The sequence below is a fragment of the Pseudoliparis swirei genome, chromosome 10 (genome assembly GCF_029220125.1).
Source record: "Pseudoliparis swirei isolate HS2019 ecotype Mariana Trench chromosome 10, NWPU_hadal_v1, whole genome shotgun sequence".
Lineage (NCBI taxonomy): Eukaryota > Metazoa > Chordata > Actinopteri > Perciformes > Liparidae > Pseudoliparis > Pseudoliparis swirei.
The window spans coordinates 18,117,816-18,135,046 of NC_079397.1; the positions used below are offsets into that span (position 1 = coordinate 18,117,816).

Consider the following 17,231-nt stretch of genomic DNA (forward strand, 5'->3'; position numbering starts at 1 on the left):
CTCTCCAGAACCATGTGAGGTGTAGTCAGTTAGAATCTCTCCAGAACCATGTGGATGTCTGTTAGAAGTTCTCCAGAACCATGTGGATCTCCTCCTGCAGGAGACGGTGTTCTCCATGCTGGTGGAGATCACTGAGCGGGCCATGGCTCACTGCGGCTCCCAGGAGGTCCTCATCGTGGGGGGCGTCGGCTGTGAGTACTTCATCTTGACCCCCGTAGAATATATAATTATGTGTATATATATATATACACATATATATGTGTATATATATACACATATATATACATATATATATACACATATATATACATATATATAAATGTGTATATATATATACATATGTTTATATATATACATATGTATATATATATATACATATGTATGTATATATGTGTATATATATACATATATATGTGTATATATATGTATGTATATGTGTATATATATGTGTGTATATATATACATATATATATGTGTATATATACATATGTATGTATATGTGTATATATAAACATATATATGTGTGTATGTATATGTGTATATATATACATATGTGTATATATATACATATATATGTGTATATATATATATATATACACATATATATAAATGTGTATATATATATATATACATATGTTTATATATATACATGTATGTGTGTATATATATACATATGTGTATATATACATATATGTATATATACACATATGTATGTATGTATATATATATATGTGTATATATATATGTGTATATATCCTTTGTGATGTTGAAGTTATTTGTCTACATGTCGATCCTTTGAACCTCAGATATAAGTGAAAGGTTTCCTATGTAGAAAGGCAATTTTTAATGTAGGCGATTATGTACATTTATACATCAGTCATCTGTTATTATCTTGTTTTACACCATTTGTACATTTAATGTTAAAATGCCTTCACGTTGTTGTTGACCCGGCGTGCTCTGCAGGTAACGAGCGGCTGCAGGAGATGATGGGCGTGATGTGCGAGGAGCGAGGAGCCAAGCTGTTCGCCACAGACGAACGGTACGAGTAGAACTCCTGACGCGTTAAACTGCTTTGCGGTTCAGTTTTTCGTCACAGGTGTGTTCAAAGACTGTGGGAAATCTGAACAGGCCTAGAAATAACTGTTTTTTAAATCCCACGACCGTAGAAACCCGGCTCGCTTTGCAATGAGCGCTGTTGTCCTTCTCCCTCAGCGAGCTCTAAACCTCGCCGGTGGTCACTTTGTTCCAGGTTCTGCATCGACAACGGAGCCATGATCGCTCAGGCCGGCTGGGAGATGTTCCGGTCGGGTCAGGTGACGGCGCTGGAGGACTCGTGGATCACCCAGAGGTGCTGCTGTGTTTCTACTGTGACTCGACGATGACGTGTCGATGCGTTCCCGATGTGCCGCCTCATTACCACGAGTTTTGCTGCAGGTACAGAACCGATGAAGTGGAGGTGACCTGGAGAGACTGATGGACCACATGACGTCACCTGAATGGACATTGCGTCATGATTAATGATATTACATCATGAAATGGACATTCCATGATGGAATGGACATTAGCCGGCATCATTCTGTGGAGAAGTCGCATGTGACATTTTTATGTAAATAAATATTTGAAATACATGTAGCTGTTACAGATCCTCATTAGTCATCAAATGTGCACTTTAAATAAATACAAAAAGCAAAACCTTCAAGTTTATTCATTTTTATTAAGCAATACTGTTCACTTACAATCCTCCTATCTCCAGTGTACATTTTTTTTTATTCAATAAATTTTCTTTTCCAAAAAAATCAACATACTGAACATGGTAAGATCCCTTCTGGATTCACGAGTCACATCCAAAGAAAGGAGCGGGCGGCGGCGGCGGGCCTCCGGGCGCTCTGTAAACTGAAGACGCACTTCCTGTTTCCAATGAGAAGGAAACGACTCGCTGAGGGTTTCTACACAGGAATTGGTCACAACAGATTATTTTTTTCAAAGTGCTTGATTGACCACTCGCTTCACAGGACGAGAAACGGCGAGGAAACGGACCGCAGCTTCCAAAAGGGGGGAAATTAAATTACAGCTCAGATTTATTCTTTTTTTCTTACGGAAAGAAGACCAGCTCTACACATACAAGCTAAAAGGTAACGAGGCGATGAACACAGGTGTGATTAATTAAGGCAGGCTTTTCTGTAAGGCGTTAAAAAAAGTCCATTGCTGTAAGATCTCAAAGGAGTTAGTCCAAAGTGTCTGCTGTGGCTCTGCGTGAAGACGTCATCCTGAGTGCAGTGTGTGAGGGACTCGTACATCCGTCCATCTCGACGCGTTTCATGTGCATGTGTGTGTGTTGGGGTCGCACCGCTAGGCCGGGCGCTCCTTGGTGTCCTTGTACCACACGACCTTTTTTGGAACTGAAAAACGAGACAAAACAAAGTCAGGAGGAAGTTTAAAATATTAAAACAGTTTTTTAAATTTATTTATAGATATGTTATATATAACATTTTAAAATATATATAACAATATATATATACATACATTTTTAAATATATATAAAATTATATATAATTGTATATATAACATTTTTAAATATATAAATACATTTTTTAATATATATAATCATATATATATACAATTGTATATCTAACATTTCTAAATATATACATTTTAAAATATATATAACATTATATATATATACAATTATATATAACATTTTTAAATATATATAAAATTATAAATATATTTTATATATATTTAAAAATGTTATATATATTCAAGATTCAAGATTCAAGATGTTTTATTTGTCACATACACACACAGGGTGTGCAGTGAAATGAAAGTGGCAATGCTCAGCAGGAATGTGCAAGGGCAACAAGTACACTATTTACAATAAAAAACAACACAATATTTACAGTAAGTGTGTGTGTGTGTGTGTGTGTGTGTGTGTGTGTGTGTGTGTGTGTGCCTAAGAGGGGCAGTTATATATATTTATACATATTTAAAAATGTTATATATAAAATGATATATATATATACCCTAACCCTATATATACATTTTTAAATATATATAAAATGATATATATATATATAACATTTTTAAATATATAAATACATTTAATATATATAACATTATATACAGGACTGTCTTAGAATATTGTGATAAAGTTCTTTATTTTCTGTAATGCAATTAAAAAAACAAAAATGTCATGCATTCTGGATTCATTACAAATCAACTGAAATATTGCAAGCCTTTTATTCTTTTAATATTGCTGATTATGGCTTACAGCTTAAGAAAACTCTAAAATCCTATCTCATAAAATTTTAATATTTCCTCAGACCAAGTAAAAAAAAGATTTATAACAGCTGAGTGTTTGTCAAGGCTCAGGAAACCCTTGCAGGTGTTTCGAGTTAATTAGACAATTCAAGTGATTTGTTTAATACCCTACTAGTATACTTTTTCATGATATTCTAATATTTAGAGATAGGATATTTGAGTTTTCTTAAGCTGTAAGCCATAATCAGCAATAAATCAGAATAAAAGGCTTGCAATATTTCAGTTGATTTGTAATGAATCCAGAATGCATGACATTTTTGTTTTTTGAATTGCATTGCAGAAAATAAAGAACTTCATCACAATATTCTAATTTTCTGAGACAGTCCTGTATATAATTATAAATATTATATATAATTTGATATATATATATACAATTATATATATATAATTTTGATGACATTGTTTACAATCTCACCAGACAATAAATGTCTAGAAGCTAAGTGAACTGTAGATTGTTATTCATCATACATAAATAAACTTCATTGTTATACATCGATGCACAAGGGGACTTGAGCGTAGGCGCAGTGACGTGGTTACGCCACCAGGGGGGCTGAGGACACAGACAACATTTAATGAACTTTTTAGAATTAACAGCCGAAAGGTCCCGTAATCAAGGTCATATAAAATGTAGAGTGGACCAACACGTCATCCCAGGCCTCAAGCGGACAACACAATCCTCACAGTTTAATAAAGCCAATAATCTATCAACACACCGGTTCAACGGAAAGACAATAGGATTAGAGACGGCTAAAAGCTTATTGTTGTTATTCTGTGGCCTCACAGTAGAGACCGACTAGTTCCTCTCGTGTTACTGTGAAGCTGGAGGAATAAAGTTATTTAATGAACACATGTTGAACGATGACTCTGATGTTAACATTACTGGACGAGTAACTTCTCTAGAAACTATTTTGGACGTATTTATATTTGAAATTTTAATCTAGTTATGAGTTTACCATGCGATAGCCAATATGCACATCAATATGCGGAAATACTTCTAGAATATGCCCGTTATGTTCTAAACAAGGTGTGCGCCGCTGCTGTGGAGACGAAGGTTCAAAGAGCACAGACACAAGGACTCCGTGTGAGACATTAACCGTCACAGCTGCAGCGCAGCAGAGACTCGTCGTACCTTTTTTCTGTTTGTTGCAGACAGCGTTCCACTCTGAGGACAAAGAGGACATCGTTACAGCGACGCATCGGGAATCACGTTCTAGAACAACGACCCGTCGGCCCGCTCACCTCGACTGTGGTAGTTCAGAGCCTCCACAAGGTGGCGACAACTCAGCAGCAGCTTCCCGTTGCCGGCGTCCCCCTCTGGGCGCGTGGCGGCGGGAGGAGGAGGCGTGTCTTCCGGAGGCTGGACTGTGAGAACTGCCTGGAACTGGAGGTCTGGTGATTGTCCGCCGTCTGTGGGCTGAGGGGGGGGGGCGGGGCGCGGGCCGGGCGCATCGGGCGCCGGCCTCGCCTCGCTGATGAAACTGAGACCCCACTGGTTCTGGAGCAGCACGCCGATGGCGGGGCGGTCCTCCTCCAGCCCGCCGCTCGCCGGCCCCGCCTTCACCTTGGAGGCGTAGCTCACGGCCGGCTGCAGCTTGGCGGGGCTGTCCTGCACCGGGAAGGCGGGCGGGGGCTTGAGCAGAGACAGGCCGTCCTCCGCCCACCGGTCCTTCTGGACGAGCTTCGCCCGGCCGACGCCCTTCTGGCCGTCCCGGCGGAGGCGGAGGCCTTTGTGCTGCTTGCGGTCCTTTTCCCGGCGGAAGGCGTGGGCGTGGCCGGTCGGGGCGCCTTCGGGCGAGAGCTGCCGGGGCGGCTGGTCGCCCGCGGAGACGCAGCCTCCGCCTCCGCCTCCGCAGTTGCCCGAGCCGGGGGACAGGCGGCGGTTGCGGATGTGCGGCTCGGAGTTGGCGGCGGCGACGAGGACGGCGGCGGGATCGCACAGGGAATCGGACTCACACACCGTGGTACTGGCTTCCCATGTACCTGGAACACACGACACGCGTTGGACCCACAGCAGCAGCTCTGAAGCAGCTCCTCCAAAACATTATTATCATTCAGATTGAAAAGACCGCGACACCCGCAGGACGAGAGGTGAACATCCAATCGGGAAGCAGCGTTTAGGCCGCCTCCCACCGCAGAGTAACCAACGCTGTGGCGCTGCGCACGTTAAGCTTATGGGTCACGTGAGCTAACGTGCTAGTTATCATTAGTGCTAGTTAGCACGTGTTCAGAGCTTTGCAGAAGAAATACAACGATTTATATAATAAATGAAGGAACTTTAAAAGTTACTTTCTGCTAATTCTACTCCCCCGTGTGGTGAAGCCGCCAGACGGAGTCGCTTCGCTCTCTGTAATAAATATTCAGAAACTCTTTACATTTATTTTGGTATCGTTGTCCCACCTTTACAGATTAGTGAATGGAGACGTCTTCAAGGGGAGTCGAGGGCTCAGGACCAGACGTCCTGATCCGTACAGCACGAAGCCCCAGGAGGGTCAATCGAGCCCAGAGAGATGGATCAGAGCACAGAGTGTGACTCTCACCCTGAGGGTTTGTTTGTGGGTCCATTCATTACTAATCTTGAGTCGACACACATTACCAATAAATAGTTTTATATGTTTAATGTTTACTGGCTGAAGTACACGCCAACAAACGTATATAACGGTCCAGTCACGACATAAACACCTGTTGTACAGGTAAACTGACAAACTCTTTGATGCAGCTATTAATGTGTCTGTGATGTTACCCACCAGAGTCTACCTGTCACTACACCAGAGTCTACCTGTCACTCCACCAGAGTCTACCTGTCACTACACCAGAGTCTACCTGTCACTACACCAGAGTCTACCTGTCACTACACCAGAGTCTACCTGTCACTCCATCAGAGTCTACCTGTCACTCCATCAGAGTCTACCTGTCACTCCATCAGAGTCTACCTGTCACTCCACCAGAGTCTACCTGTCACTACACCAGAGTCTACCTGTCACTACACCAGAGTCTACCTGTCACTACACCAGAGTCTACCTGTCACTACACCAGAGTCTACCTGTCACTCCATCAGAGTCTACCTGTCACTACACCAGAGTCTACCTGTCACTCCATCAGAGTCTACCTGTCACTCCACCAGAGTCTACCTGTCACTCCACCAGAGTCTACCTGTCACTCCATCAGAGTCTACCTGTCACTACACCAGAGTCTACCTGTCACTCCACCAGAGTCTACCTGTCACTACATCAGAGTCTACCTGTCACTACATCAGAGTCTACCTGTCACTACACCAGAGTCTACCTGTCACTCCATCAGAGTCTACCTGTCACTCCATCAGAGTCTACCTGTCACTACACCAGAGTCTACCTGTCACTCCATCAGAGTCTACCTGTCACTCCATCAGAGTGTACCTGTCACTACACCAGAGTCTACCTGTCACTACACCAGAGTCTACCTGTCACTACACCAGAGTCTACCTGTCACTCCATCAGAGTGTACCTGTCACTACACCAGAGTCTACCTGTCACTACACCAGAGTCTACCTGTCACTACACCAGAGTCTACCTGTCACTACACCAGAGTCTACCTGTCACTACACCAGAGTCTACCTGTCACTCCACCAGAGTCTACCTGTCACTCCATCAGAGTCTACCTGTCACTACACCAGAGTCTACCTGTCACTCCATCAGAGTCTACCTGTCACTCCACCAGAGTCTACCTGTCACTACACCAGAGTCTACCTGTCACTCCATCAGAGTCTACCTGTCACTACACCAGAGTCTACCTGTCACTCCATCAGAGTCTACCTGTCACTACACCAGAGTCTACCTGTCACTCCACCAGAGTCTACCTGTCACTCCACCAGAGTCTACCTGTCACTCCACCAGAGTCTACCTGTCACTACATCAGAGTCTACCTGTCACTACATCAGAGTCTACCTGTCACTACATCAGAGTCTACCTGTCACTACATCAGAGTCTACCTGTCACTACATCAGAGTCTACCTGTCACTACACCAGAGTCTACCTGTCACTCCATCAGAGTCTACCTGTCACTCCATCAGAGTCTACCTGTCACTACACCAGAGTCTACCTGTCACTCCATCAGAGTCTACCTGTCACTCCATCAGAGTCTACCTGTCACTACACCAGAGTCTACCTGTCACTACACCAGAGTCTACCTGTCACTACACCAGAGTCTACCTGTCACTACATCAGAGTCTACCTGTCACTACATCAGAGTCTACCTGTCACTCCATCAGAGTGTACCTGTCACTACACCAGAGTCTACCTGTCACTACACCAGAGTCTACCTGTCACTACACCAGAGTCTACCTGTCACTCCATCAGAGTCTACCTGTCACTACACCAGAGTCTACCTGTCACTCCATCAGAGTCTACCTGTCACTCCATCAGAGTGTACCTGTCACTACACCAGAGTCTACCTGTCACTACACCAGAGTCTACCTGTCACTACATCAGAGTCTACCTGTCACTCCATCAGAGTCTACCTGTCACTACACCAGAGTCTACCTGTCACTACACCAGAGTCTACCTGTCACTACACCAGAGTCTACCTGTCACTACACCAGAGTCTACCTGTCACTATACCAGAGTCTACCTGTCACTACATCAGAGTCTACCTGTCACTCCATCAGAGTCTACCTGTCACTACACCAGAGTCTACCTGTCACTACATCAGAGTCTACCTGTCACTCCATCAGAGTCTACCTGTCACTACACCAGAGTCTACCTGTCACTACATCAGAGTCTACCTGTCACTCCATCAGAGTCTACCTGTCACTACACCAGAGTCTACCTGTCACTCCATCAGAGTCTACCTGTCACTACATCAGAGTCTACCTGTCACTCCATCAGAGTCTACCTGTCACTACACCAGAGTCTACCTGTCACTACATCAGAGTCTACCTGTCACTCCATCAGAGTCTACCTGTCACTACATCAGAGTCTACCTGTCACTACACCAGAGTCTACCTGTCACTCCACCAGAGTCTACCTGTCACTACAACAGAGTCTACCTGTCACTCCATCAGAGTCTACCTGTCACTACACCAGAGTCTACCTGTCACTCCATCAGAGTCTACCTGTCACTACACCAGAGTCTACCTGTCACTACATCAGAGTCTACCTGTCACTACACCAGAGTCTACCTGTCACTCCATCAGAGTCTACCTGTCACTACACCAGAGTCTACCTGTCACTACATCAGAGTCTACCTGTCACTACACCAGAGTCTACCTGTCACTACATCAGAGTCTACCTGTCACTCCATCAGAGTCTACCTGTCACTACACCAGAGTCTACCTGTCACTCCACCAGAGTCTACCTGTCACTACATCAGAGTCTACCTGTCACTACATCAGAGTCTACCTGTCACTACATCAGAGTCTACCTGTCACTCCATCAGAGTCTACCTGTCACTACATCAGAGTCTACCTGTCACTCCATCAGAGTCTACCTGTCACTACACCAGAGTCTACCTGTCACTCCATCAGAGTCTACCTGTCACTACACCAGAGTCTACCTGTCACTCCACCAGAGTCTACCTGTCACTACATCAGAGTCTACCTGTCACTACATCAGAGTCTACCTGTCACTACATCAGAGTCTACCTGTCACTACACCAGAGTCTACCTGTCACTCCACCAGAGTCTACCTGTCACTACATCAGAGTCTACCTGTCACTACATCAGAGTCTACCTGTCACTACATCAGAGTCTACCTGTCACTCCATCAGAGTCTACCTGTCACTCCATCAGAGTCTACCTGTCACTCCATCAGAGTCTACCTGTCACTCCATCAGAGTCTACCTGTCACTACATCAGAGTCTACCTGTCACTACACCAGAGTCTACCTGTCACTACACCAGAGTCTACCTGTCACTACATCAGAGTCTACCTGTCACTCCATCAGAGTCTACCTGTCACTCCATCAGAGTCTACCTGTCACTACATCAGAGTCTACCTGTCACTCCATCAGAGTCTACCTGTCACTCCATCAGAGTCTACCTGTCACTACATCAGAGTCTACCTGTCACTCCATCAGAGTCTACCTGTCACTCCATCAGAGTCTACCTGTCACTCCATCAGAGTCTACCTGTCACTACATCAGAGTCTACCTGTCACTACACCAGAGTCTACCTGTCACTACACCAGAGTCTACCTGTCACTACACCAGAGTCTACCTGTCACTACACCAGAGTCTACCTGTCACTACACCAGAGTCTACCTGTCACTCCATCAGAGTCTACCTGTCACTCCATCAGAGTCTACCTGTCACTACACCAGAGTCTACCTGTCACTACATCAGAGTCTACCTGTCACTACATCAGAGTCTACCTGTCACTACACCAGAGTCTACCTGTCACTCCATCAGAGTCTACCTGTCACTACATCAGAGTCTACCTGTCACTACAACAGAGTCTACCTGTCACTACAACAGAGTCTACCTGTCACTACACCAGAGTCTACCTGTCACTACAACAGAGTCTACCTGTCACTACACCAGAGTCTACCTGTCACTACACCAGAGTCTACCTGTCACTACACCAGAGTCTACCTGTCACTACATCAGAGTCTACCTGTCACTACATCAGAGTCTACCTGTCACTACATCAGAGTCTACCTGTCACTCCATCAGAGTCTACCTGTCACTCCATCAGAGTCTACCTGTCACTCCATCAGAGTCTACCTGTCACTACACCAGAGTCTACCTGTCACTACAACAGAGTCTACCTGTCACTACAACAGAGTCTACCTGTCACTACAACAGAGTCTACCTGTCACTACACCAGAGTCTACCTGTCACTACACCAGAGTCTACCTGTCACTACACCAGAGTCTACCTGTCTACCTGTCTACCTGTCCCACCTCAGTGATGTGGTGGTAATGTTAGGTAACAGGTGTCTCGTGGTGAATCCGGAGTGTTTGACACCTTCGTGTTGACGGGTTAACTTGACGCTGTCCCCGGAGGACCACCGACGGGTTGAGTCCGCGAGGTCACCGGCTCACGGCCGAGGTCACCGGGCTGTCGGCCCCGCGGCGTCCCGCTGCGCCACGTCCCGAACACACCGGAGCGGCACCGTCAGCTCACCGAACCGGAGAGGACCGGGCCGCCTGCGCTCCGGTTACACGAGCCCACCGAGCGGCCTGTGGAGCCCCTCTGTCCGGCACAACAACACGCTCCGGTCCGTGTGCTATGAAGCTAACAAGACTGCACCGGTGTTAGCTCACTTTAATTAGCAACGTCACGGTGCTACGGCGGTAACTCGACGGTTTGTGTTCCCCGGTCGTTACGTCATAGTGACTCTAGTTCCCCGGTGTCTCTAAAGCAACGACAGGGCTGCGGCTTCTTCATGGCGCGGATTACCAGCTAGCATGTTAGCCGAAGCCAAAGTTTCGTAACCCCCATTCAAAGCGGCCAGCTGCTACGTTAGCTTAGCTGCTAACACCAGCGGCAGCGCGACGGCTCCCGGAGTGAGGAATGCGGGTCAGATCCGTCGGAAAGTTGTACAAACTCACCTGTTTTGATATGCATGTCTTTTCGTTGAACGTGTTGTGGAAGCGTAACCGTTTAGTAACTTTTGTTTCGGCGCTAGAGAACGACGGCTCGCTGGATGAGTCTTGTGTAGCCACCCGGAAGCGACACGAAAATGTGGGTGGGACCGGAAGTGCCCGCGGATAAGCGTCCGGCGGGAAACTTGGAGGGAATTTTATATTCAAACCGGAGTGTGACGACATTTCAATGTGGTAACCACGTGGTGTCAGGCGACACAGCTTCATGAACCCACTCAGGGACTCTTTGTGGTTTGTTTTTCTTGCAATGACAATAACCTTATTTACCTTTAACTAAATGAAAGAGAAACTTGACTTATCCACATATAGTCTGTTTTAACCATGTTGTATTTCCTTCCACACACTCACTGGTCTAAAGGGTTTACATGCTCTTGAGATATGCAAAAAGATGTCTAGCAACAGGCTCTTTTACATTCTGTTAGTCATCAATTAATTAGACATTCTGCTCTTTTAACTTATTCCTTTTATTGTTTTTCTGAAATGTAAGACCATGAATCAGTGAATAATAAACCTGTAATCAGTCACACAGTGGAGGAAGCGTGCAAAGAACACATAATAATACAATACTCACGTCCCTCGCTCTCCTCTGGCCACCGTCCTCCAGATTCTCCACCTCCTCTTCGATCGGTCACCTGACACACCGACATGCCATCTGCCAGCTGTTGCCCTCCTCTTCTTCACATTGCTGTGTGCTCTTCCTTTCATTCACTCAACCTCATTCCTCATCTGTTAATTGACATCAACATCCTCTCAAGCTGAAGACAGAAAACATGTATCCTATCATGACTTAAATTGAATATAATTCATTTTATATGGAGACTAAAATAAAGATTTGCTTGGCAACAGACTCCTCCCACTGGTCCCCAAGGGTGATGTCTTGTTTCTGTCACACACGGGTTTGCTCATTTTAAATCATTTTCAAGCTATGCAATGTTAACTTTGATTTTGTGTGTCCTTGTGGTGGAGCGTGGGCGTGTTTCTGAGACCCCCACACCTCCCATGTCACAGCAGCAGGGTCCGACAGTCCCTCAGGCTCTCGCCTGGTTCTGATTCTCCTGAGACCCGGCTCTCCTCCTCCTGCCGGGACGTCGACTGCATGTCAAAGGCGGGATGCTCCATGTCCACCGTGAAAGACCAAAAGGACTCTTCTCCATGTGTGTGAGCACGTGTCTCTTTTGCCGCACTTCTGTCACGCGTGAGGGTCGGGCCGGTCGCGGATGGGGAAAGGCGACGGGAACTCGGGCCGCCGGGCCTTCTTCCCGGGCCCGCCGGCGGAGCTCTGGAGCTCGCCGTGCGACTCCGGGTGGCTGTGCTGCAGCAGGTAGGACTCCTGCATGTGGAAGGAGGGACACTCTGGGTGGACATCTCCACCGTGGCACCTGTGCAAGACACAGAACACATACGCAGTGCTGCGTTTCCCTCAGATACATTCTCTGGAGTCCCTTTGGCCTCCAACATGGGCTCAGATACCTGGTGAGCGTTTCTTCTTCTACCGACTGCAATAAACCACGAGGAGGCCCCGAAATGAATTAAAAGAGACCTCCGTCCAAATAAATATTGTAAATTATAAAAAAATAAGTTATAATTGTTAATAGTTGTTTAAAAAATGTAATAACAATAAATAACCACAAATAAATAAGAATACCATTGCAGTGCACTCTCTTACCCCCGTGCAAACAGGCTCAGATACATGTTGAACTTATTCAGGTTCATAGATCAGCTGACACACACACACACACACACACACACACACACACACACACACACACACACACACACACACACACACACACACACACACACACACACACACACACACACACACACACACACAGAGACTCACACACACACACACGTTCACAGATCAGCTGACACACACACACACACAGACTCACACTCACACAGACTCACACTCACACACACACACACACACAGGTTCATAGATCAGCTGACACACACACACACACACACACACACACACACACACACACATCAGCTGACACACACAGACTCGCACTCACAGAGACTCACACACACACACACACGTTCACAGATCAGCTGACACACACACACACACACAGACTCGCACTCACACACAGACTCACTCACACACACACACACACACACAGGTTCATAGATCAGCTGACACACACAGACTCGCACTCACACACACTCACTCACACACAGGTTCATAGATCAGCTGACACACACACACAGACTCACACTCACACACACACAGGTTCATAGATCAGCTGACACACACACACAGACTCGCACTCACACACTCACACTCACACACACACACACACACAGGTTCATAGATCAGCTGACACACACACACACAGACTCGCACTCACACACAGACTCACACTCACACACAGACTCACTCACACACACACACACACAGGTTCATAGATCAGCTGACACACACACACACACACACACACGTGCTGCAGCTCTCCTCATAGCCGTTAGCTTTGGCCTCATGATGGCGGACCTGCTGTGTTAAGAACAGCTCCGACACACCGGGAGCAGCACAACTCTCCCGGTTGGGTGTAACGGGCCAACACAGCGGGACGTGGCTACGAGCTTCCGGTTCAGTTTAAACTGTTCCGGTAACTCCCGGGTAACGGTGAGCTGTGACGTAGGTACAGTAGCCACGCGTTGGTGTGTTTACGATACGTTAGCTACAACCACCGCTGTTAGCTAGCGTACGTGCTAACGCGAGCTAACGCCGCTTTGAAGCTCGTTCGCGTGTCTAACGGTCACACGCGTCACGAGGCGCTCCAACAGAACCGACCTGCGTGTTCCACTCGGCCGGAGCCGCCGGTCGGGTCCACGGTCCGGGTTTTAAAAGTCCTCCTAACGAACTAGCATTAGCTTGAAAGACGTTAGTTGTTAGCTCCTCGCGGACCGGAAACACGGAGTACAATTTTCAAAATAAGAGCGTAAGGTAATAAACAGTAAATGCTCAGAAGGATTGCATTATAACTATTAAAAGTATTATCGTCGAACCAGCTGAACAAGAAAACAATCGTCACCATTTAGCAAGGAGGTACAACTTTTTATTTGCAGTGTATTCCATGAAAAAACGTTTGAAATGTAGATGTGCCAGAATCATGTTCCTCAATAAAAGTGTGTTTCTTTGGTGTCATCACAGCCCGTTCACCGGATCCCCAGATCCCCATGGTCACGTGTTGGTCTGTCTCTTCCCCAGAGCAACAACTTCAACCATGCAGTCAACTGGCAGCAGGTCACGAGGGGTCAAACCTCTTATGTTAAAGTATAAAACGTGCAGGTCCATGGAGCTCAGTCACAGCTGGGGTCGCATTCCCTGGCAGCAGGACAGCGCCAACATCTCATGTCTCCAGGCAAACCTTCAATACAATAACAATGTTAGATCTCAGAGAAAAGACAAAATACGTGCAGATTAAAGTGACACAAATATTAGGATACGATATTAGTATATTAGATATTAGTCGCACAGTGGGAACATTTCAGGATAACAGCAACAGGTGCACATTAGAGCATTAATAAAAATCAAAGATAAAACACAAAACACAATACTAAAATACTAAATATACAGAGGAAACAAAATATATACACAAGGCAGTGACCAACGTGAATGTCCAGCAGGTTAAAGTGTCCATGAAAATAAAGCTGAGTGTCCAGACCTCCAGGGATCTGCTGCAGTTTATTGTGCCGCCGGACAGCAGTGCTGCAATATTACTGCAATGTAATATTAGCATATATATATATATATATATTACTGCAATGTACACACAGAAAAAGTTTCCCCATAAACCTACCTTATGTTTATGATTCAAGATTTGAATAGAATCACGAGGTAATTATGCACAATGAAAACAAAAGCTACACACTAATCCCCAGTCAATAAAGGCATGACATGTTTAAAGCCGAGATGAATACTCCATTACCCAGATTTATTAGTGATAATATACGAATATATTAAAGAGAATAACTCAACTGGAGAATTAAACAACACAAACAGGTCTTTCATCCCCAGTGACATGAGGGTAAACCGGGTGTTATTACATTGTTTTTACACGCCTTGCGCAAGTGTACCACACACGTTAATATATTTAAGTTAACGGATAATTAAGACGTCATGCTAGCTAACTTAGCTCGTTAGCGTAGCAGCTTCCGGGGTTAGCTTACCTTTCTACGGGACTATGAAATACATGACGAGGAAAAACGCGACGTCAAACAGCACGAACAGCCAGACGTCGTACCAGTACGAGTGTTTCGGTAAAGATATCGAGTTATCTGTGTTAATTTGACACTTTTTAAGGTGTTTGTCTGACTCCTCTCGCCCCATGTTGGCTTTAGCTACAGCGCGAGCTCCCCGGAAGTAACACGTCCAACTAGCCCTTCAAAATAAAACGGCCTTCCTACATTTTGAAAGATGTGATTACGTGTTTTATTTGTATTATTTCCCGTTTTTGAAATGTAATTACAATGAATCCTTCAGTCTTTTAATCTTGTATCTTGTGAATACATATCGGTTGAAGCTAATTTGTAATTTTATTGTAAACAGATGTCAGAAGTCTGTTTTTCTTTCTGACTACACGTAACTAAGTCACCTGCTTTACACCGGTAATGGCATTTAGATTGATTTTAAACGTCTCTCAGCAGTGCGTTCACATTTAAGATATAAGATCATTGTGATTGTATTTTTGACAACAGCTGCTGTCCACTTACCATAATGATGATGATGATGAACGCTCCTGTTAGCTCTGCAGGTAACACCAGCTTCATCCTCACACAGCCAGCTCTGGTTTCTTGTAGAATTAAAGGTTTCACCAACAGAGACATTCATACACGCAGCAGTCCCCTGGCTGAGGGAATATCCCTTTGGATCATTTATATTGTGCTTAATAACAATATTAAAAAAATTGATCTCCAAGTAAACAGACAGTAACATGACACGCATAACACATAAGCATAACACACATGCTCACACACACACACACACTCACACACCCATACCCACACATGCACAAACACACACAATAAAACACACATGCACAGTCACACACTCTCACACAAAAGCACACTCACATACACACACCTCACACACAAACGCACCACACACATGCACAAACACACACAAACAATAACACACACAGGCACACTCACACACACATCTCACACACACAAACGCACCACACATGCAATCCCACACACAGGCACACACACACATGCACACTCTCTCACACACACACAAGCACACACACACACACACAAAGCTCAGCATGCCGTTTGCTCGTGTGACACCAAATACCATTTATTAGGGCTTTACAAAGACTACAAAATCCTCCAGATGAGTTAAATCACTGTCTCTGTCTATTTACATGATATGTTACATAGAAATGTACAAAATATAAAACATTTAAGGACAAATGTTTCACCCCCAAAAAAAGAAGAAGGAGACCACCCCTCAGACCAGAGTGAATGCTATGGTTCTTCAGCTGAGATGAAGCTGCTGACCACCGTCACCACCATCACAACGGGAGAGGAGCGGTGCATTGTGGGAGATCGACGCTCTGGGTGGGATGGCTGGATTGTTGATCACACGGGAGGAGGGAACCAATCAGAGCCTCAGATTAAAGGACAGTGTGTGTGTGTGTGTGTGTAGCACCTCTGTAAACAAGGACAGACATCAACAACAGAACCTTCCCTGTAAACATCTCATGCCGGCAGAGGAACCTCCAGCACACGTATGAAAAGTTATATCCGCAAATGTTCAACATTAACCTTTAAAATATATCCGGTCCAACCGGCATGGTGGGGTACGCTAAAAACATAAAGGCGTTTAATGGTTAATATTGCACCATTGTAATGTAAACATATGAGTGTTTCTTTTAAATGGCGGGCGTAACATTTGAAATACAACTTTTCATACACCTGTGCACTATGGGAGGAGTCTGGTCGGGGTCAGGGGTCAGGTTCCTGGTTCGGGGTCAGGTTCAGGGTTCAGGGTCCAGACTTCGGGGTCTCATAGCGCCGACTCCAGCGAGGAGTCCAGCTGGTCGTCATGGTGACTGGTGCTGTCGCTGTCGCAGCTCTGCGTGCTGGAGTAGTTAGCCGCCTCCTGCAGCCGCAGCAGCATGTTCATCTGGAGCAGAAGTTACACACTTAGCGGTAGTTCATGTGTTCATAGTGTAGTTCATGTGTTCATCGTGTAGTTCATGTGTTCATCGTGTAGTTCACGTGTTCATAGTGTAGTTCACGTGTTCATAGTGTTAGTTCATGTGTTCATAGTGTAGTTCATGTGTTCATCGTGTAGTTCATGTGTTCATCGTGTAGTTCATGT

At 45.3% G+C, this 17,231-nt stretch overlaps 3 protein-coding genes across 7 annotated transcripts in view; 1 reads left to right on the plus strand and 2 right to left on the minus strand.

Annotated features, from left to right (window-relative positions):
- Positions 1-17,231, plus strand: part of osgep (O-sialoglycoprotein endopeptidase) — a 265,288-nt gene that overhangs the window by 11,106 nt on the left and 236,951 nt on the right. For 2 of the 3 annotated variants that reach the window (XM_056425172.1, XM_056425174.1), the window contains exons 9-12: positions 101-191; positions 964-1,039; positions 1,250-1,348; positions 1,435-1,694. In XM_056425172.1, the coding sequence (XP_056281147.1) occupies positions 101-191; positions 964-1,039; positions 1,250-1,348; positions 1,435-1,474 (306 nt within the window). In that variant the 3' untranslated portion in view covers positions 1,475-1,694. Of the gene's footprint in view, positions 1-100; positions 192-963; positions 1,040-1,249; positions 1,349-1,434; positions 1,695-17,231 lie in introns of those variants that run through there. The other variant, XM_056425173.1, reaches the window with a different exon arrangement.
- Positions 1,695-11,121, minus strand: si:ch211-214j24.10 (uncharacterized protein LOC558894 homolog). The gene is made up of 4 exons (XM_056425179.1): positions 10,841-11,121; positions 4,558-5,298; positions 4,448-4,480; positions 1,695-2,399 (listed from the first exon to the last, which is right to left on the minus strand). Exons 1-4 carry the CDS (start codon positions 10,854-10,856, stop codon positions 2,350-2,352), a joined length of 840 nt encoding a protein of 279 aa, XP_056281154.1. The 5' UTR covers positions 10,857-11,121; the 3' UTR covers positions 1,695-2,349.
- The window catches only part of nav3 (neuron navigator 3), a 68,294-nt gene continuing 67,228 nt past the window's right edge, over positions 16,166-17,231 (minus strand). For all 3 annotated transcript variants that reach the window (XM_056425151.1, XM_056425149.1, XM_056425152.1), the window contains one exon: positions 16,166-17,033. In XM_056425151.1, coding sequence (XP_056281126.1) covers positions 16,914-17,033 — 120 coding nt within the window. In that variant the 3' untranslated portion in view covers positions 16,166-16,913. The remainder of the gene's footprint in view (positions 17,034-17,231) is intronic.